Source organism: Rhopalosiphum maidis, chromosome 3 (genome assembly GCF_003676215.2).
Source record: "Rhopalosiphum maidis isolate BTI-1 chromosome 3, ASM367621v3, whole genome shotgun sequence".
NCBI classification, from domain to species: Eukaryota; Metazoa; Arthropoda; class Insecta; order Hemiptera; family Aphididae; genus Rhopalosiphum; species Rhopalosiphum maidis.
Window position 1 is genome coordinate 67666713 of NC_040879.1, and position 22858 is coordinate 67689570.

Sequence of the window (22858 nt, forward strand, 5' to 3'; positions counted from 1 at the left end):
GAGTGAATTGACTTATCAAACTTCAAGGTAAGAACATTATCTGTGTTCTCTCGTAGGCTTTTTATGATATTTTAATTTTTAAGTGAATATAGTTATGTAAAATGCTGGTAACTCATTTAAAAATTAAAATATCAATAAAAGCCTATGAGATGCCTTAGACAATAATATTACCTTTAAGTTTGATTATAGGTAAATTGACTCTAATATTAAATCTAACAGCATAAAATTGAATCTGCCGAACGAAAATTTGCCATGTCTTACGTTCGTAAGACAGAGACAACACATGCGGGTATGACGTCCATTTAAGACAGCATAGTTCAGCGTTTCCCAAACTCTTGTTTGAGTTGGCCCGGTAATTATTAATATTTTTTGCCTTCGTGACCCACCAAAATATTTTACATTTATCATTGTGCAAAAAAAAGCAAAATAAAATACATTTGAATGTCCACATAGAATTTTATAATAAAATTGAAGCGTTAATTTGTAACAACAATATAATAATAATTAATTTACTTTTACTAAAAAGTTCAAATTATCAAACGAAATGATAAATAATTTAATATGACAATTTTATTAAATTCTGCGACCCGGTATCATATTTTCGTGGACCGGCAGTGGGTCATAGTTTATTTAGTGATTGAGCCCTCGTTAGGCCATTCCGTGTCTGGCGGTACACGAGAAAAAGAAAGTGACACGTCTTGCGCCCCGGCCAGTAACACAACACGTTTGAATTCTACGTGACATACAATGTGAATCGTCACTTTCATCGGCGAAGAAAGATTAATACAGAAATTAACCGTTATCAGCACGCGACAACTTGATCCTTATTTATTTATTATATTTAAATAGCTATACAATTATGATTTATCAGCATATCATTACAACACTTAAGGTAAGAACATTATCCGGATTTTTGCGACGGTTATATTTACGATATTTTTATTTTTAATCTAATTATGGACATTTTTTAATTGAAATGTCTTACATAAAAGTACTCGTGAGGTAGTTCATATTATAAAACCTATAGATTTAAAATTTATATAATTTTACAAATGTATGTTTAGTAATGAGGCGTATGCAAAGTGTGTGCTCGTTTTTCCTGCTGTGGCTGATAATAGCACTTTATAATTTATAAAATACATACAGTATAAAATCACATAAAAATCTTAGGATCTATAAAATTAAAAAAATTTCACGATTCACCAAAAATTGACTCGCGAGCCCACCAATGGGCCACGATCCAGGGGTGCCGGAATAATGGGGGCAGTGGGGGACAATTGCCCCCACAAAATAAATACTGTAGGGGCAGACCTCCCACGACTTCATGGCCTATTTAGATTTACATTTAGCCCACAATACCTAAATATTATTCTTTAATTTTGTTCAGCAAGTAATATATTATATATGTAGAACACTGAATATTATCACATTAATTGGCAGAAAAATACATACTATGAACTTTAATTATTTATTATTTCTCATTCCAAAAAAATAAAATTTGTTTTGCCTATAATTTTTATACCTACATGATTTGAATTTGTTAAATAAATATTTGTAAGAAAAAAATGTAATTAATAATTATACCTATTCATACATTTCCTCGACATAGGTACTGTAAAAATTTGGAAGGGGGTGGAAATGAAGCACCGAAAAATAAACACCCCTATTTTTGCTCCTATGCACTCTAGAAAAAAGCTTGCAATATTTTTCCCCCACAGCAAAAAAGTCGTTCCGGCGCCTCTGCCACGATCCACAGTTTGAGAAACGTCGTCGTAGGTATTCTATTTAATATAAATAATTTCTATAACACTCTGTATAGCTGCGTAAAAGCCCAACGAACCCAAATGTCTGAAAACCAATGATATATATTATTAAAAAGAGCGTATTAGGTAATACTGTAATAAAATAATAGTTTAAATTGTTCAAACTGCCGCCTTCTTCGGTACTCCGCGGACTTTCCCGAATCGGTATCTGCTATAACGCGATCGAGAACTTTCGATCCCCTCTCTCGTCGTCATGCCGACACACAGGACAGCTCAGCCTTTGCCGGTGCAATCCAGACCAGTCTTGTTTTCTCGTTTGCGTGCTCCGTGTTGGATGCCTACGCGCAGCGGCTCGATTGTCATCACTCACGTTTTTTGTGTGATACAGCCGCGTTTCTGTCTTTGGCGTTCGCCTTGCCGGATTTTCGTGTGCGACGACAATCTTTGTCGGTTCGATATCCGTCATTGTACGTGATCCGCCACCGCGTTGCATATATTAGTTATTAGCATAACACGTGGTTCTGTCCTCGGAGCCGAACGGGCACCGGCAATAATTAATTATATATAGTTATATGCTGTATAATTCGTCTGCGTATTAGTGTGGCAGCAAATACGTTGTATTTATTGTACGTTTTCGCGAATTCGCCAACGGACGAGCCGTGCAGTGCGCCCTTTTTAATATTATTATAATATATTAAAAACCGCCGATGCGTGTGTGACACACATATAAATATATCTATATCTTTATTTATAGTATACGGCGCTCATCAAGCCGCCGCCGCCGCCGACTTATCGATATCTATATCGATCATACGGGTCATTGCCCGCTGCCGATCAGCTGTACCGTGTGGATGTACATTTTAATAATTATGCATTTCTAAAAATTATTTTAAAAAGTATTAAATAAGTATGATTCCAAAGTATAAAAATCATATTATAATTATAAATGAATTGTATACTTAAATATTAACAAGTGAAGTTAAAAGTGTGACCCAAATTACCAAAATTAACTTTTGGACGTGGTCGTGTCACATGTGGTAGAATACTCGAGTGGTTAAAAATAATTTGTAACTTATGTACTCAATTAATTTACAGAAATAGAAATTATATACACGGAAGTAAATTTAAACGTGTATTTATCCTATTGTATACAATAATGATTCTAAATGATTTTGAAAATTCCGCGTTAAACATCGTTTACACAAACGAACCGTGTGATTCGCAAATATCGAAACATATATAATTTCATTTCGTGTGTTATAACGAATTTCGTCTACAATAATAATTGTTTATAATTCTAATTTTACGTACAACGCGTACGCACTACGCACACACAATTTAATTTAAACGTTTAAGATATCATTAGTCATTTCTATTCATTACCGCACACACGTGCACACGTCGTAATAGCAGTATAGATATGTATCAACTATCAACAATTAAACGGTATATGTTTGTGTCACAACGATTAAACAAGCCGATAGTCGACATTATATGTAAGACAGCAAATAATATAATATGATGGCTTTAATAAGTTACATGTATTATGTATAACTATATTTATTTTATACGCAATCAAAGTGACCAACTGACAAAGTGAAAACAAAAATATTATATTCCGTGAAATTATTTTATTGTATTTTTTTATTGTGATCTGTACTTAATGTTTATCTACCAAATAAACCAATTTAATACCATTCAAGATTTTATAAAGTGTAGATAATTATATCATGTTACAAAAAAAAAAAAATCCAAAATTTAATGTCATTGTATTATGTATATTCAATACAACGTATAATATTCAACATTAATAATTCAAAATATTAGCTGATGTTAGAATTTCCACAGCTATTTCTGGTAGAAATGGGAATTCGGGAATTTGAAGTGAAGTGTACAGTCTGGGTTAGATTTATTCTTTACAAAGTACTTACACAACTTTTCTAAAATGTGAGAACTACAAAAAAAAAACAACAAAAAAGAATTTTGTTATCAAGGTTTGTACCTATTATATTATAATATATTTTATATGATGGCTGTCGCCACCGCTACTTGCGGTACTTCTTTGAAGCGGATTTCATTGATTTCATTTTCTGCTATCTGTACGGGACCATCTAATATAGCTCTGATATTGCCTGACAATTGACATCATGGCAAGCTATAGTGTTGTATAGTGCTGTATAGACGTATTAGTAGAGACGGGTAGTAGGTCGTTATAATGGATGAATTAAATTTGAATGCAATGGCAGGTATCACTGTATACGAAAAACGATTATGAACGGAGATTTGTCGGTATAGGATAATTAGTGGAATATATAATATTATTACCTATGTTTAAATTGTAATATATCGTAATTTTATGCGATTTCATAAACAATTAAATTTCATACGCTCATAAAATTATTTCTTTATTGACGCTAGAAATTTTTTTTACAGTTACTTGAAAGAAAACTTATGAAGAACCTTGTATTGAGTTTTAAGTACAAATCACAAAAATTTTATGAATTTTTAACTTCTAAATTCCTTGCAAATTTTCGTGATTTTGATATATTTTGTAAACATTTGAACTTTATATGCTTTTAAACAAAAATTGTAACTAGCAATTTTTGATTTTTTTTTTACTACGATAAGACAACTTATAATAAACCTTGTATTAAGTTATAAAGATTTTTTGGATAGCCAATTTTTTTTATAGTCATTTAAAAGAAAAAACAACTTAGAAATATCGAAAATTTAAATTGTTAATAAATAGCTTTAGAAAGGTCAAAATACTTTGAAAATTTAATCGTAAACAGATAACGCTAATATAAACATTTGGTGAAAATTTTAAGTATTTACAATGATTTGTTTTTGAGTTACATCAAAATAAAAAAATCGATTTTGTCGAAAACTGATTATGCTTAAAATACCCATTTTTTCGTTACTTTTTTAAAGTTTTTCCTGACGTTTTTGAAAAATACTGGAAACTATTAAGTACCAATTAAATTTTTTTTCCTTTTCAAAGAGGGGTTGAAGTCAAAAATCAAAGCATTATTTCTACTCCAAAACGTGATGACAGTCTACAGACACAAAAATAAAAATAAAAACATACATCATTGTAAAATCAATACATTCCTCACTTCGTTCAGAATCTAAAAAAATACAACGTATACTAATAATGAATACAAAGAAAACATTAATTTATGTTTATCTATGTCAACGTTATAATTTATAAATACAATAAATATAATAATAATAATAATATTATAATATATATTAAAAACTATTTTACCATTCCAATAATATTTCAAAAGCTTAGATTGTTTAAATTCTATAATTATAATCATTTGTAAATATCTATTTTTTTTTTTTTACTCAACTTTTGCATCTAGAGATAGCATAAGAGTACACTTTACATCAATTATATAATATCGTATTTCTTATCAATTATCAAAATATAATCGTTTAACTTTTTAGGTATAACAAAAGCCCAAAACATATTTTGAAAATTTAAATTGTATATACATATATATATATATATCAACAATTAAACAGCATCATATGTATGTGTCGCCGGCGGATAAATCAAATGATGAACAGCTATAAACAATATTAATCAATTAAAAAGTATTAAATGAGCAAAAAAGTAATGTTGCTATTAAATTAAATGAACATTTTGAACCAGCCAACAAAAACGTTGAAAAGCAGTAACGATTCTTTTCAACAAAAATACTTAAATTAAAATAATCCGAGGAACAATGATTAAATAAGCCAACGTTACACGCAAGACAGGAAATAATATTATGACTTTAATAAGCTACATGTATACCTATATTTATTTTATACGCAACCAAAGCGACCAACTGACTAAGTGAAAACAAATATTATATTCACTGAAATTATTTTATTGAATTTTTATTATTATCTGTATTATTTGTTTATCTAACAAATATTAAATTAATAACATTCATGTAGATAATTAAATCATGTTTTAAAAAAAAAAATACAAAACTGAATATCATTATAATATGTATAATATAATATAATAATAATCAATACAAAGAAATAATTAATTTATGTATATCTATCTCCACAATATAATTTATAGATACAATAAATTTTGTAATTATAATAATTTGTAAATATCTATTTTTATTACTCAACATTAACAATCCAAAAAATTAGCTGCCATCAGAAGTTCTACAGAAATTTCTGCTGGAATAGGGAACTCAGGAACTTCATTTGGGCAATCTGTATAAGGATCTTTGTATGCGAGTACATACATACCTTTTGTAAAACATGAGAACTAAAAATAAAAAAAAAAGAATATCTTTAATGCTTCTGTTACTAGGGTTTGTATTATATTCTATATTTATATGATGGCTGTCGCCACCGTTACTTACGGTATTTCTCTGATTTTTTTTTTTATTGTTATCAGTACTTTTTGTTTATCTAACAAATATTAAATTAATAACAATCAAAATTTTATAAAATGTATAGATAATTAAATCATGTTAAAAAAAAAAAAATACAAAATTAAATATCATTATATTTTATATACATATATAATACGTAACATTTTTAGTTTATAATATTAGCTGCTATTAGAATTTCTACAGCCATCTCAGGTAATAACGGAAATTCGGGAATATATAGCGTGCTGTTTGGGTTAGATCTTTTCTTTACCATGTATTTACAAAAGTCTTCTAAAATATGACAACTACAACAAAAACAAGAAAAAGAATATCAATAAGGCTTCTGTTACCAAGGTTTATATTATATTATATATTTATATTATGGCTGTCGTCACCGCTACTTACGGGGCTTCTTTGAAGCGGCTTGTAGTGAATTTCATATTGGTACTCTTGTGAGCGCTCTGCGATCCGTTATTATATTGAACTTTTGTCCTAGCAAATACGGTCAAAACTGTTTTACGCCTCATATAATTTCATATACCTCTATTTCTGTGAAACTGTAATTTTGTTCTACGCCATTAAGGGTCCGCGATGCATATGAAAGTGATAGGTCTTTTCCTATTATACCTTGAGATAAAACACATCCAATTGCGTAATTGCTACCATCACAAGTTATGTTGAATGGTTTATTAAAATCTGGATACTGTAATAGAGAATCTTGTGTCAGTAATGACTTAAGTTTTTCTAATGCTTCTTGACAAAGACGTAACCATATAAATGGAATATCCTTTTTTAACAATGTAGTTAAAAGTTTTACTATTTGTCCGTAATTAGGTATAAATCTCCTATAGTACCTAACTTGAAAATCCTAAAAAGGACTTAACTTATTTAGAATTATAAGGAATTGAAAACTCAATAACGAATTTGATTTTTTATGGATCCGGTTTCACTCCTTTGTCTGTGATAATATGCCTCAAATAATTAACTTCTTTTCTTATCAATGAACATTTTGAATGCTGAAGCTTTAGATTAAATTTTCTTAGACGTTCGAAAACGTCATTCAGTTTCTATTCATGGTTTTTTATGCTAATGGCATCGACGATAATATCGTCCAGGTATACGAATGATTATATTCCTATTATCTCAGCTAGAATAATATTTATGAGTCTTTGAAAAGTAGCTGGAGCTCCTTTCAATCCAATTGGTAAACGTAGAAATTCATAATGTCCTGCTTTTGTTGAGAACGCTACTTTTTCTCGTTGTTCGGGGTGCATTTGCACTTGATTATATCCTTTTGCTAAATCTTGGGTGATGTAATATTTAGATTTCCCTAGTTGGTCGAAAATGGCTGCGATGTTTGGAAAAGGATAGGCATCCCCTGATGTTAAGCTTTCTAAAATTCACACATACACGATATTTTATTATTCCGTCTGGACCTAGTTTATTTGGTACAACTAGTAAAGGTGCATTACATGGACTTTTTCTAGGAGTTATGATATTATTTTTCGTGAGTTCTTGTACTTCCTTATTTATTTCCTTTTTATACCAAAAAATCGGTAATCGGTCGCTCGTTAATGGGTTGTACTGCTAATGGCATGTTTAATGCCATGGAAAAAAGCATTTATACATGACAGCATGTCCTTGTCTAGATGGAAGATATCCAAATATCTATCACAAATGTCCCGTACCGACAACTTTTCTTCTATGTTTAGATGATCCGTCTAAGTATCGATCTCTAAGTTGGGTAAATCGTTGAGTGTCTGCTTCTACTAAAGGTTTTTTTATTGTGGTGTAACATGCTTTTTCTTCCATGTATTCTTCATATGCTAATTTATCTATTGTAAGATCTCTACAATTAATGATTTTTTCGGAAGTATTTATTACTAGGATAATAACACGGTTATCCCTTACCTAGGTAACAACGTGTCCACATTTGAGATATTCTGCGATATTTTGTGAGTACTACTTCTACTACTACTACTACTACTACTACTACTACTACTACTAACACTACTCGTAAGCGCTGCAGACCATAGTGACCCTTAGCTTCCAAAACAATTCTTCTCCACTCGTTTAGATCTTTAGCTGTACTTCTCCAATTCTGTATGCCCATCTGTTGTAAGTACTTTTTTATTTCGTCTATCCATCTATTCTTTGGTCGTCCTTGTCTTCTGATCCCTTCCAATCTTGCCAATATTATGTATTTTAGAATTCTTTCTTTTTTCATTCTTTCTTTCCACATGACCCAACTATCAGATCCTGCCAGATTTTATAAATTTTACTATATTTTCGTTTTCTAAAATTTGCTCTATTTCACTGTTATTCCTTATCCTCCATCTTCCCTCCTAATTCATTGCTCCGTGTATTTTTATTATTATTTTCATTTCGATTATCTTTAGCCTATTGGAGTCTACTTTTGCTAATGTCCAAGTTTTAACTTCGTAACAGATTACAGGTCGGACAAGTGTTTTATATAGCTTTATCTTTGTAGTTTTTGATAGCAGTTTTGATTTGAGGAGTGTGATATTGGCAAAGAATCCACGGTTGCCGGCCATGATTCTTCTTTTAATCTCCTCCGACATGTTTTTACTGTTATTAAGAGATAATCCAAGATACACAAAATCTTTTACGCCCTCGAAAATATATTGCCCGATTGTATTGTTCCGCATCCTGCGGCGCACCTCCACAGCGGATAATCTCATGTACTTGGTCTTCTCTTCGTTAATTTTTAAACCCATCATTTGTCCTTTATATTCTTTACTACGATAAGCTTCTATCATGGTATCATCATTTCTTGCTATTATTACTAAGTCGTATGCATAGCCGCAGATTTACAATGCTTGTATTGTATCTTTTACAGCCTCATGCAGAGCAATATTGAAAAGTGTTGCTGATAGAGCGTCACCTTGTCTAACACCAATTAATTTGAGTTTCTATAAATTTTTTTTTATTTATTTGTTTAGTTATTTCCAAGGAGCACAGACTATAGATTGCGTTTTAATTTTGGCATCAGTTTGACATTGTTTCAAAATATCTAAATATTGATATATTAAACTTGGATGTGGTGTATAAAATAATTAATTAAATTTGGAATGGAAACTTTCACATGCGTTTGTTGTCAAGTACATACTAGAACTACAAGTAGACCATATATTAGGCGGAAAATCGGAATTATCGTCAATATAAGTTTCTACTAAATAATCACATAATAATTGTATTTTAGCCGTTGAAAGCTGTATAGAAACTAAATCTATGGCAAAACATTCCCCTACTATTTCATGTTTTAAAAATGGTAATCCAAATATATACGTTAAAATCTTGCCTATTTCGCTATCTTTGTGTTTATAATCTATACCTAACCCTAAAGATTGTATTTTTCAGCACCACGATTGACCTAGATGGAACCTACAACCTTTTATAGTAGCCAATAACCAAATTAAACGAATTACTTTGTGTACAGATGTTTCAAAATCTACGAATATTACATCGGGCTTAAAACTAAAATTAAATGTATTACACTGTTCTATAAGTTCATTAAATGTATTTTGATAGCTTTCAAATTTTTTATCTGGTAATAAAAAATAAGAAATAGAATAATAATGACCATTGTTCAATGCATAGATAATAAATAATTCAAAAAAATATTTAATACACCATCGGAATGTCCCATCGACATAAATTTGAGAAATTGATGATAAATTTCGTAAGTTACTTTCACATAAAATAGAATTAAATTCTTAATATTATCTTTGATAAGTAAAGATTGTTCACCTTTGTTTGTTTTGATATCAATGGACCTTAAAACGTCATACACTTCTTGTATATTGGTTGGTATAGCTGGAAGGATTTTTCTACGGGCTTCATAAATTCCTTTTCGAAAACAATTGACATCTGTTGTGGTAATATTCTCAACTCCTATTAATATAATCGAAAAGAAAAATGTTGTCATTAACAATACGTATGTTTGCGAAATTACCGAAATTATAAATTATGAACTCACCACCATGGATTAATGTTGACGGTCGGTCACAAATATTTTCAGTTGCTTTTCTTTTAATACCATTACGTATTTGTTGACGTTTTAATATTTGATAAGTATTGGCTTCATGATTGTGATCATTAACATCAAATTTACTTTGGCTTATTAAATTTTCTTTATTGTATCGTTGAACAAAACTTTTACAACTTTTATTCATACAACACCATTTTTTGATTTCATTTGCTAATAGCTTACGAAATCGAAATTTATATTTAAATGTTACTAATATTTGTTTATTTTTTTCGCTTAAAATTTTGTGAATTTCCATCATTTAGACTTTATAAAACGAAAAACCAAACATTAACAGCATAATATACAACTATGTTCAACCTAGCAATTTACAGTTTATCTCCTCTTTTTATCTTTAATTGACTGAAAATTACTACGCCAAATATTGGTGATCGTGTGAGTCTGATAGTTATATTTATGTCAAAATGCGTATATTTAAATCGCAATACTTATTTAGTTTTGATAACCACTTAAAAAGTATTTCCTACTTACAATGTACGAGCCGCAATCGGGATTTGTGTAAAGGTAAAAGGTTACTTTGGACCGCAATTGGACGACGCCCAATTTATAACACCATTTGACGCAACCCCTATTAAAGCTTTTAAGGTAGATAATGTTTGTAATTACTATAAGTAGATTTCTGAATAATCATCGATTTTCTTGTTACATCAGCAAGAAACTCTGTACAATCTATTATGACAGTTTAAAGTTTAAAGTTTAGATGCGCGGAGTAGAGTGGTATGGGATTACCCCGCAAAATGTTTGTCCACTACTCCGCTCGTCGAAAACTTTAAATACGTATAATTTATAAAATACTTGTCCTATATTCGATTTTTATGTATCAAAATACTCAGAAAATTATTCTGCTATGAGCTATGAAATTAAAACTCTATTTTGTCATTTAAAAAAGTAAAAAACTTAAAAAAATATAAGGATATAAAATATTTAAAAATATAATATTTTAATAAAAACGTTGTTTTTTAACAACTTGAAATTATGTGAAAAATGTTTTCACAAAGCATGAATACTTTTTGAAATAACGAGTGTTTTATGATAAAAGAATCACTCTAACTGTATATAATATATACTATGTGTTCAATTTTAAGGGTACCAGGAAATATTTCAAGCTTATGACTTCGAGTTTGATTCGGAGTTATATAACATGACAATATAAATACATCTGTTTTTGATAAATTCTAATTTTTAACTATTTTTATCTAGGTACGCATTACGCATAGGCAGAAATATTAAAATAAAAACCACACTTTTTGATACTGTATTTGGATTGATATTTCTTTTTGAGCAACTTTGATATTTACACTTTTATAATATCTTCAAAATGGACATTTTTAGCATAGACGGACGTTAAATAATATGTAATTATCGCATTTTTCAACGCAAATTCTAATGATATTTTTTTATAAATTCGATCTTATAATAAATACATCTTGTAGTTTTAATCAAAATAAATTATTATAATAATACTTATAATTACGAATAACTTAATTTAAAATTTGCAACTGTCCTAAAAATGTTAATTTTATATAAAATAAATGAATATTAAAATAATTTTTAAATTTTCTTAATATTTCTAGGAGGACTGAAGCCCCCTAAGCCCCCCTACCCCGATGACTTCGCCACTGACTCCGATTCAAACTCAAAATCGTGTGTTCGAAATATTTCCTGTAACCTTTAAAATTGAAAACACGGTATATTCGTCTATATTCATTTACCTAAAACCTACATTTAGTACGTCCTGAAGCATTATAAAATACTTAGTTCATTTTAATATAGATAAATTTAATAATAAAACATAAAAGTACTAACTGAATATAAATTCAGATCTATCTTCTTATTCAAATTCAGTATTTGAATTTCTGAATCTTCGTCAACTTGAGATTTGAAATCCTCTTAACCGTATTATAATAATACAATTAGTAACCTTAAATAATAAAGTTTTTTACATAGATAATTATTAACAAATAATGCATTTTGAGTATCAATCTCGCATGATGGCATATGTGTAGGCATGGTTACTTTCTTGGCTCTTTGATTTTGTCGTTTTGGTGGTGAGAGGGGAGGAAACCATTATGAAAAGTCTTTTTAAGTGCTCTTGCAACTCAGGTCCATTAATTCGAAGTTCGTTTTTAAAATTACAACTACAAACAACACATCCAGACCTAACCTAACCAGATTCAAACGTCACCCCCCCCCTCGTCCGAAATAGTTTCGAGTAACGAGAAAAAAATTTGTATTGTAAACCCCCCCCCCCCGAAATTATTTTTTGTATATGTGCTTAGTTTTGACGATCGTGACATTGTGTACCTATAGATTTTTTACGTCCAAACCGGCCATTTTAATTTTAACTCGTAGCCAATACTAGAAGTGTGTATGTGGCCGTGTGGCTTACATAATATAATATTAATATATTATTATCTATATAGCGACTATTAGTACTCCGACACGGTACGCAACGGTCGTCGGTACAATGTACAACGTACATGCACCGCAATGACCGGTCTACGCCTTACTAACCGCCACCGCGGGCTGGCGGAGTACGATTGCGCGCAGTGCCAGAATAACAAAGAACATGATTTTAACTATTCAAAGGCGCACGATTGCGCGTGAAATCGGGAACGACGTTGCTAAATTTTTTATTAAACAAAAATTAAGTTATATCATAATTATTTTTAATATTTAAATACAGATACAAATACATATATTCAGAAACTAAGAATGATATTATATTAAAAAAATGTTAGTATACCCCGTCATAAAAGAAAAAAATTATTATTTAAAAAAAATGATCGTTAAAAATATATCGTCAAATGTACGTTCAAAAAAGTAGACAAATTACATTTAATGTGATATTTAAATTAAATTTTAAAGCCCCGATACCTATTTCCAACTATGGCCAAATACTTAAGTAATTTTTCTAGTGTCTTATTATTTATACGTATAATGTTCGTGTTCAATTTTCTATAATTCTTCCTTCAATTTTGGTTTGATTATTCTTTTGGAAAGCGTAAACATATTTACCATGTTTACACATTATATTTGGCGACGTTGCAGTTAAAAGTAAAAATAATACGGCGCGCGCAATCGTACGTCTAAAAAAGGTACCACCGATAAAGACCGCGCGCAATCGTATCGTGCCCCCGCGGGCAACGACGACGCGACACCGTCGACCCCCCCCACCCACCATGACACAAAGGGCCTACAGGGTGGGATGGAAGACAGGTCGTTCCGGACAAGTATACCGGCCGCCGACCGTCTCGCTCTCTTGCGTGAGCGTGAACCGTCTTACCGACAACAACGTTCCCTAGTCGTAAGACCGCATAAAACATAATAAATTGTGTGTATTACGTCGTCAACACTTGACATAGTGACATTTGCAGGTCTGTATTCACAGAAATTTCCGCCAGGGGCAACATACAATTTGCCCGCCCTCCCCCAAAGGGAAAAAAAATATTTCAATATTTTGCCGCCCCTAAACCTAATTCTAATATTGCCGCCAGGGGCAATTGCCGTTCCGAGCCCTCCCTTAAATACGGGCCTGTACATTTGACAACTAGCTACTGGCACCTACCGCCGTAGTTATAGTGTATATAATCAGTGTTCGGAACGTTTACTTAAAAAATGAATACGTTTACATTCACGTTCAGTCCTTAAAAAAGGAACTCGTTTACGTTCACGTTCGTGTTTTTTTCAAACGAGCGAGTTCACGTTCAAGTTCTTTTAAATAATAAACGCGTTCATTGTGTCGTTCGTTCAATTTTTAAATTTTTTTTTATGAATCGTAACCTGCAGTAAATATAAAAAACCCATAAACATATACGACTCGGCCCGAAAATAAACACACAATTTAGACTTTAGAACATATAGAATTTATTAAGTATCTGAATTACGTTTTTAATACCTGACGTGAGTTTTGAGTTACAATCAAATAAATATCATAGAAATCATAATGGGAAAACATGAAATCTTTAAACGCCTTAAAAATCGATGAAATTCACTAAAAATATAAACGTCGTTAACCTTTCAAAAACCAATGACGTTCACATATATCGTTCACTACCTATACTCGTATATGAACGTGAACGCGTGAACGCACGTTCATGAACGACGTTCTTTCCAAACACCGAATTGTCTGAATTTATAATAATGTATGTTATTATTGTTATTATTTCATTAATATAAAATCAATATATGATATAATTATACGAATAAAAAGATCACGAGGTACTCTTGAATACGTTTGATTAGTTCAATCGAAAAAAATTAATAAATTCATTAGCAGTTGTTTTACGTCAAACCAAAAACGGATAAATATTGCCGTGTATTATATAATATAGCCGTCGCCGCGGCGAGCGAATCCGTGACGTCACGAGCAATGTTATAATTCACCTAGCGAACCGATTGTCACAGACGAATTTTAGTGGAGTCATTTTCTTCGTCATAGCATGCACTATAATATTTAAGCCAAAGAAAACGTTTTGACTTTGATAGCCCTTTAATTAATAATTTCTAAATTATTCACTGTACATATTTTCTTATTATTATGGGCATTGATTAAATATACGTGTATATTTATATGTATATATGTATATTTTAATCAATATTGTGGGTGAAACGTTCGTTTGGGTTCGAGTTATTTTTAAACGTCTTTGGAACCACGATTACGACGCCACCACTAAACGACGCGTTGTTTGATAACGCCACCACCGCACACGCACGCCGAGGAAGCAACACATTATTGTTCCGCACCACCCACTGGACGTTTACAGACCGAGACCACTACAGTACGACTACGCCTGACGCTTTCACAGACCAGGTACCACCGCCATCATCGCCCGTTAACTTGGAGAATTGGAAGTTGGTCGCGTACCCCTTCGTCTGTCTAAACGTGAATCGACGTTCAATCTGTCGTTCGTCTCCTACTTGTCCGTCAGCGCGGATTGTCCTTGCCGTCATTGTTCACTCACACACGCGTACGATAAGATGAGCGCCGACAAGGTGGAAAACGGTCAGGTAATGACGAAAATTGATAATGTTTAATTTAACGACTGTTATTGTCTATTACGCGGTAATAATTATAAAAACGATGTTCGTTTCTGGTACGGTGTACCAGTAGCAGCCTGATAAACAAAATAATGTAATAGGTTTTTTAAAAAATATACAAAACATAATACTCAGTTATAGGCAACTATAATAATTTGTTAAATTATATTGAAATCTGTAAGTAATACTCGGAGCAAGCGATGAATCGAGATTAGTTCAGAACACAATATTTAATAATTGGCAACCTGTAGGATTTATTATTATACATTTTGTTAAATAATCAAAAATAATTACTAAATAGATCAATTTAAGTGTAATAATGCTTGCTTGTGTTTAGGACGAAGCGAGTTCGGGAAATGGTGGATGTGAAGGTCCAGATGCGACGTATATCAAGCTGGTAGCTAGTGACGGTCACGAGTTTATAATAAAACGCAAGCTTGCCATGGTATCAAACACAATCAAAGCTATGTTAAGTGGCCCCGGTCAGTTTTCAGAAAATGAAACAAATGTAATCCACTTCAAAGAAATACCGTAAGTAACGGTGGCGACAGCCATCATATAAATATATAATATAATACAAACCCTAGTAACAGAAGCATTAAAGATATTCTTTTTTTTTTATTTTTATTTTAGTTCTCATGTTTTACAAAAGGTATGTATGTACTTCGCATACAAAGATCCTTATACAGATTGCCCAAATGAAGTTCCTGAGTTCCCTATTCCAGCAGAAATTTCTGTAGAACTTCTGATGGCAGCTAATTTTTTGGATTGTTAATGTTGAGTAATAAAAACAGATATTTACAAATTATTATAATTACAAAATTTATTGTATCTATAAATTATATTGTGGAGATAGATATACATAAATTAATTATTTCTTTGTATTGATTATTATTATACTTTGTATTATATTATATTATACATATTATAATGATATTCAGTTTTGTATTTTTTTTTTTAAAACATGATTTAATTATCTACATGAATGTTATTAATTTAATATTTGTTAGATAAACAAATAATACAGATAATAATAAAAATTCAATAAAATAATTTCAGTGAATATAATATTTGTTTTCAATTTGTCAGTTGGTCACTTTGGTTGCGTATAAAATAAATATAGGTATACATATAGCTTATTAAAGTCATAATATTATTTGCTGTCTTACATGTAATGTTGGCTTATTTAATCGTTATTCCTCGGATTATTTTAATTTAAATTTTTTTGTTGAAAAGAATCGTTACTGTTTTTCAACATTTTTGTTAGCTGGTTAATGATTTTAATTTATTGAAATGGCAACATTACTTTCCTGCTCATTTAATACTTTTAAATTTGTGTTTAATGATAGATTAATCGTTTGCTACTGTTCATCGTTTAATTTACTTGTCTACGACACAAACATGCTGTTTAATTGTTTATAAATATACAATTTCAAATTTCAAAAAATCAATTAATAAAGTATATAAAGTATTTGAGTAATTAAAACTTATATAATATATTGCATTATATAATATTATAATTTATGTTTTATTCTCAATTAAGCTGTTTGAGATATCTGTGCCGTTGAAACACAAATTAAGCATAATATATTTATATCTGATACGAACAGTATTTATAATATTGTGTAATGATATATGTAATATATTATTATTAATTAATTTATTGAATTTAATTTAACATTTAGTATAAAGTAGATAAATTACAAATATAATATATTATTAAATGTTATACACATAAATGCTTTGTGAGATGATGCAATCTATGCCCTGATTAATAGCATAGGCAGCATCCCACAACTTCTTTTATAAAAGCACAAAACCTACTAAATAAGTTGTTCAGTCGCACACCCGGTCAATATTCTGTCACTGTTCATATATCATATTCAGTTCAAAATCACTTTTGTATTTCATTAATTCCTAATCCATTCGACATTCGAGAAGAACATTTCAAACAACAAGTTTCGTAAGAATTAAGGTAATATATCTGTATTCAACATATATACTACACATAATCTTATATACACATTTTTTACACAAAAAGAAAACTCTCTTACTGACACTTCGAATTAAGTTTACATGTTAATATATATATAAAGTAATGAGTTATAAGTACTATGTATTAATTTTTTCTATACTAATAGTAAATCAGAACATTATACAATATTTTTAACTGAAATGCACGATTTGAATCTTGTGGTGTACAAAGGCAATAGTATTAGATTTGGTGAGGAAAGGCGATTTAGAAAAAAATTCATATCATTCTCTGCGTCAATCTAAATAACAATTTGATTGTCTAGTCATAAAATGAGTGTTGACAAAAAAAAATTAATCTAATTAAACCTAGATGTTTTTATTACTAAACATTTTGAGCAAATTATACCACTGGTTACTTTTATCCATTTCATTAATAGAAATATATTTTGTATGGATGGGTAACACATTTCCTAATTAAATAAAGAGTTCATGCAATTTAGTTTTAGTTGGACCCATGCTTTTAGGCTCTACATTTCTAATATGTATATTATATGTCATAGTCTCATAGAACACTTAGGTATATTTTTATTATTCTTTACAATTATTAGGTTGAAAATAACTTAAATAAAAATGATGAAAATAAATAAATATAATTTTAAAAAAAAGAAGAGATTGAAAACTTTTTGGAGACTGAGCTTGAGTCCTGAATTTCTAACAGAAATTTTTATACATGTGAGAGATGCCCTGATTGTTTTATGATTTTTAGTATTTTTCCCCACTTTTGACTCATTATTACTAAAATATAATTAAGTATTCTTTAAAAGGTTACGTAAATACTATAACTATTGAATAATTATTATCATCTATCAACATAAAATAAACAATAATTTTATTATACAGTTATACTATTTTATAAATAATACATATTAATTGTTAGTAATTATACCTGCCTAATAATAATAATAGTAATGAAAAAAAAATAACTTGCAACATTTTATTAATGTTGTTTGATTGTATGATGTGTAATAGTAAAATAATACAGTCATAGCTTACAATTTGTAACAATTATAAATTAGATATAAACACAATATGATACTAAAAATGTATTTTTCAACTTTTTTTTTTATCAAATTTTTATTTTTCAAAAAAGCTGTGTGCACATTTTATTAAAAGTTAAAAATATAAACAATTACCTAATACACTAAACCCAGAGCTTTATGGATAATTTGTGTAATCCCATTATTGAGTAAAAAAAATGATAATTGCAAATATGTATTTGATATATTTGCCTTTGTAAGTATATTATTTGGCTTCATTGCATTTATTTTAATAGAATTAAAAACTAACCAAAGTGCTGTTATTCAAAATAAGATGTAAAATATTTTTGATCAGATAGATAAATAATATTATTAACAATAAATATAATATGATGTCATTGATCTAAAATGTAATATTACAATTTTGAATAATACATAAAATAATTTATTTAAGTAAACTGTGATTTTAAATGTTAAATACAAATACATAGATTACACATTTTATAAATGTATTATGTAAAACAATGATAAATTAATATTCTTTAAATAATTGTTTTAATATTTAAAAAAGTATAAAAAGTATTTAAATATTTTGTTTCATACTGTATAAAATATAAATTATACAAAAAATGTACCTAATATATTATTGTCGAAATCTTTATAATACAATTTTATTGTTTAATGACTTCTTGTAAAAATTTAAAAAGTTACTTTACAAAGTAACTAGTTTAGAAATACTTACCATATTAATAAAGTTCAAAACATACAAATACAAAAATGATAAATGGACCCAAGTTTTAATCCATGCATTGCAACTAGAAATACAAATTATTTAAATTATTATTGTTTGTTATATTTTGACATTTTGTAAATATAAATGATTAATTATATTGATTTTACCTCACATATTTTCCGAAAATAAAAGAGTACAAAGCTAATTTAACCATATTCCAGTTTTTGCTTTTACAGTAATTCTTTGATAATGCCATGTCAACATGAGAGTAGTAGTTATCACATAGTAGGTTGTGCAGCACAACTTGTGCTAAAATAAACAGTCATTAGTCATTAATAATTTAAACTAACAACTAAAGTAATAAATTATAAACATATCAAATATAATTTTTAATTATATGTATATATATATATCAAACATTATATTATTTTAACAAAATTAAGAATAAAAAATCTATTGATTAAAATTAAATAAATGTTTTAATATTACCATTCTATTAACAGCTTTATCCCATGCTTTAGAACCACCAATTACAGTTTCTATGTACAACTGTCAGTACTTAGTAGGATATTCAAAGGCCATATCATCTACAGCAACACAAAATGATCCAGAAAAATCTCGTATTACTTCAGTGGATGTAGTAATTTCCATATGACCAATGAATGGAAATAACCAACTACAAATTGATTAAACAATATTTCCATTGAAAATTATAATATTAACAAGTTATATTGGTCATAGGTTAAACCAATCAGCTAAAAATATCAGCAATGAACAGTGTAAGCGAATTAAATTAAATCCACTTAATTCACTAGAAATTTAACTATATAAATATTTGTTTAATTACAAAATATTAAGCACCAATTATTTTTATTTTTTAGCTAATCATTAACCACACTGATGACGCTTTTAGGGTTATCAGTTATATTTTTCTATTTTTTAATAATTTATAATAAAAGTTATACTATGTACAATTTTGTGATATGATAAAATAGCCTGTTTAGTTGTAATCTTAATGTTTTAAGGTAATATCTAGTTTAAAAAACGTACATTTTTCTAAAAACTAATAGGTATTAGATATTTTATTTTAATGAATTAGTGTTAATCAGTGTCGTGCGGTGATATTTAAATTGAGTAAGCGCTAAAATAAAATTTAAAACTTAAAAAAGGTCAGGTGTCTTATTGATAAAATTTATTTATAGATAAAATCCATTCGTCTTTCTTGTTTTAAAAATTCGTTCTTAATTTAATAATACAATTTTGGATTATTTTTTTCTTTGTGTAGTTCATTTTCGATTGAATTTAATGGTAAAGAACTAAGTCTTTCTTGTCCTTGTGTAAATCTTTGATACAATTTTATTCGTTTTAAGATCGTTCAACTGAAGTCGTTGTGCTAGGAATAGTTAAAATTAGTTGACCGAGTTAATACTTCTTAGTTCTTAAAAGTTCTAAAAAAAGTTAGAACGCTGATAAACATTTTTTCATCTTAATTTTGTTGACTAAAATTATAAGGATTAACATTTTAAAATTCTTCAGATATACATACACAGGCGCAAATAGTGTTTGAGATTTGGGAGGGGGGCTGAAGCCCTAGCTACGGAATGAAGCATTTATGCAAGTAATCAATACCTAAAAAAAAATGTTTTAATACAACATATAGAGGTATACGTATACGGTACACATGTTATTATAGTATACTGTATACTTCATAGCCCATATAGGCGTATAAAATATGACGTAAGTATAAATGTATAATAGCCAAATAGTATATCAATATTAGCTGCAAACCTGCAACCAAAGACTCCGTAATAAGAATGCTTAGTATTCTTAGTTATTATGGTTTATGACTACAAGTCTACAATGTACAATAATTTTACAAATAATACTTGTGCATTTACGAATTACATAATCTTAAAACGAATTTTGCATCATTCACTAAAATAATACTGATAAAGCTTAAAAAAATGTAGAAAATGTTTGGGGGGCTATGGGAATGTTTGGGGGGCTTATCCCCTAACTCCCCCACTATTTGCGCCTATGTACATTATGTACATATATAATACAATCAATTCGTTTTTAATGTAATAAAATCAAATATTTCTTCGAAACTTGATTTTCAAAAATCTTCTAGAGCAGAATTTGGAAATTCTATCATGTAGTTTGAATATGTCCATTAATGATAAAAATTTGAACTTATTAACGAATCAAATCGTGATTGTAAATTTGGTTATTTGTCATCCAATATTTCATTAAAAAGTATTTTATACATTTTTTTTCAGGTTTTCTACGTTGTTGCTCAAAATTACTTTTATTTAATAAAACTGTTTCCCATAATGCTTTAAATAGATTTAACCTATTATTTTGCAATTGACATTCAATTTTCTTTAATTTTTTCTAAAAATAATATTGTCATTTGTCAATGCACCTGTGTAATACAATAAAAGTTATTATATAATAAAAATAATCATAAATATATGCAACAGAAAAATATTGGAATTACGTTTTTAAAAATATCAGTAAGTGTTCGGCAGTACGGCACAGCGCTTTCGACCGCCATAAAAAACTTGTATATCTCCTCCAACCGCAACCGGCCATTCCTATAATAACGATACGATGCGTTTAATTTTTTTCGAAGAAACTTTGTATTAAATTGAATACTCAAATGAGTATTAATATAAATAATTTTAATTTTAATGTATGCACTATGCGCGTTGCATTTTAATTTAACGTAATAAATGTTTAACTTTTTTATTTCTTCTATTTTTTGCCAGACATGTGCCGCTTACCCAGCTTGCCCTGACCGCACCCCACTGCTATTATTTGTTAATGTATTGTCAATTTATTACATTAAATATTGTTGATTTGTGTTTTGTAGATTTCAAATGCAACACGATGACACCGATTCACACGTTAGTACTTTAAAACATAAAACAAAAACAGATATTTTTTTTATAATATATAATATCTAAATATGGATAGTTTCAAAAATGCATCTTTTTCGGCTGTTCGCCGAGACGCGTTCTCCACTAAAATTCTGCCAAACACGATAACAGAAAATGTCTTGTAGTTCCACGAAGCTTTTCATTTCCCCATTTAGCAGATCCCCACAACCTCTTGACGTGTTTGGCATTTATTGTATTAAATTTAATTTTTCGTATTGGTTTGAACGGAGTAGGTAATAAAACAACGAAAGCCAGCAACGTAGGTACCAATATGATATTAAATTAAATTTTCTTATATAGGACACCATATGTATAGCTAAAGCCTACAAATATGGTCAAATTATTGTGGCGAGAGCTGATATCTTATCAAAACATTTTTACAAATACATTTTTTATTTTAATATGATTTTTAATTCTTAATAAATATCTATCTTAACCTTCATTTCACGTTCGTTGTATTTTTTATTTTATTGTTATTTTCCTTTTTGTTCTGCTCTTGACTATTAGATATTTTCCATTGTATTCTGCGACTCGTGACTCGTGTCGCTAACTATCACCCTTGTTATATATCTTTATTATAATTCATAAATATTTTCCTAATAACACATTAATTTTAAACTATTATTATTGAACATATTTATTCAAAATTCAAATTCAAATAAAATGAGTTATATGTATTTATATCAGGTGCCATTTAATATTGACCACACTCACGTTAATAGATCTTTGAATTTAGGAGGTGATTTTATTCTCACCCAAAATGTCCTATACTCATCTTAACAATTTGTTTTAGAACGTTATAAAATAGTACATTCTAAAGTCTATTTATTGTACACAGTTTAGAATTTTTTACTAATGAAAAACCCTGACGATCCTCCCACTTATATAAAATTATATACGTCAAAGCTA

General features: G+C 29.2%; 1 protein-coding gene and 1 pseudogene across 1 annotated transcript; one reads left to right on the top strand and one right to left on the bottom strand.

The window, feature by feature from the left end:
* Positions 1-14935: 14935 nt before the first annotated feature.
* On the top strand, positions 14936-16113 carry LOC113556778 (elongin-C-like). Its single transcript, XM_026961923.1, has 3 exons — positions 14936-15233; positions 15601-15794; positions 15897-16113. Exons 1-3 carry the CDS (start codon positions 15204-15206, stop codon positions 16036-16038), a joined length of 366 nt encoding a protein of 121 aa, XP_026817724.1. The 5' UTR covers positions 14936-15203; the 3' UTR covers positions 16039-16113.
* Positions 16114-19002: 2889 nt separating this feature from the next.
* LOC113558082 lies at positions 19003-22724 on the bottom strand (annotated as a pseudogene).
* Between the last annotated feature and the right edge of the window lie 134 nt (positions 22725-22858).

Coding starts and splice junctions, on each gene's coding strand:
- LOC113556778 (XM_026961923.1), top strand. CDS start 15,204: ATGAGCGCCGACAAGGTGGAAAACGGTCAG. Junction 15,234..15,600: donor ACAAGGTGGAAAACGGTCAG/GTAATGACGAAA, acceptor GCTTGTGTTTAG/GACGAAGCGAGTTCGGGAAA. Junction 15,795..15,896: donor ATCCACTTCAAAGAAATACC/GTAAGTAACGGT, acceptor TTTTTATTTTAG/TTCTCATGTTTTACAAAAGG.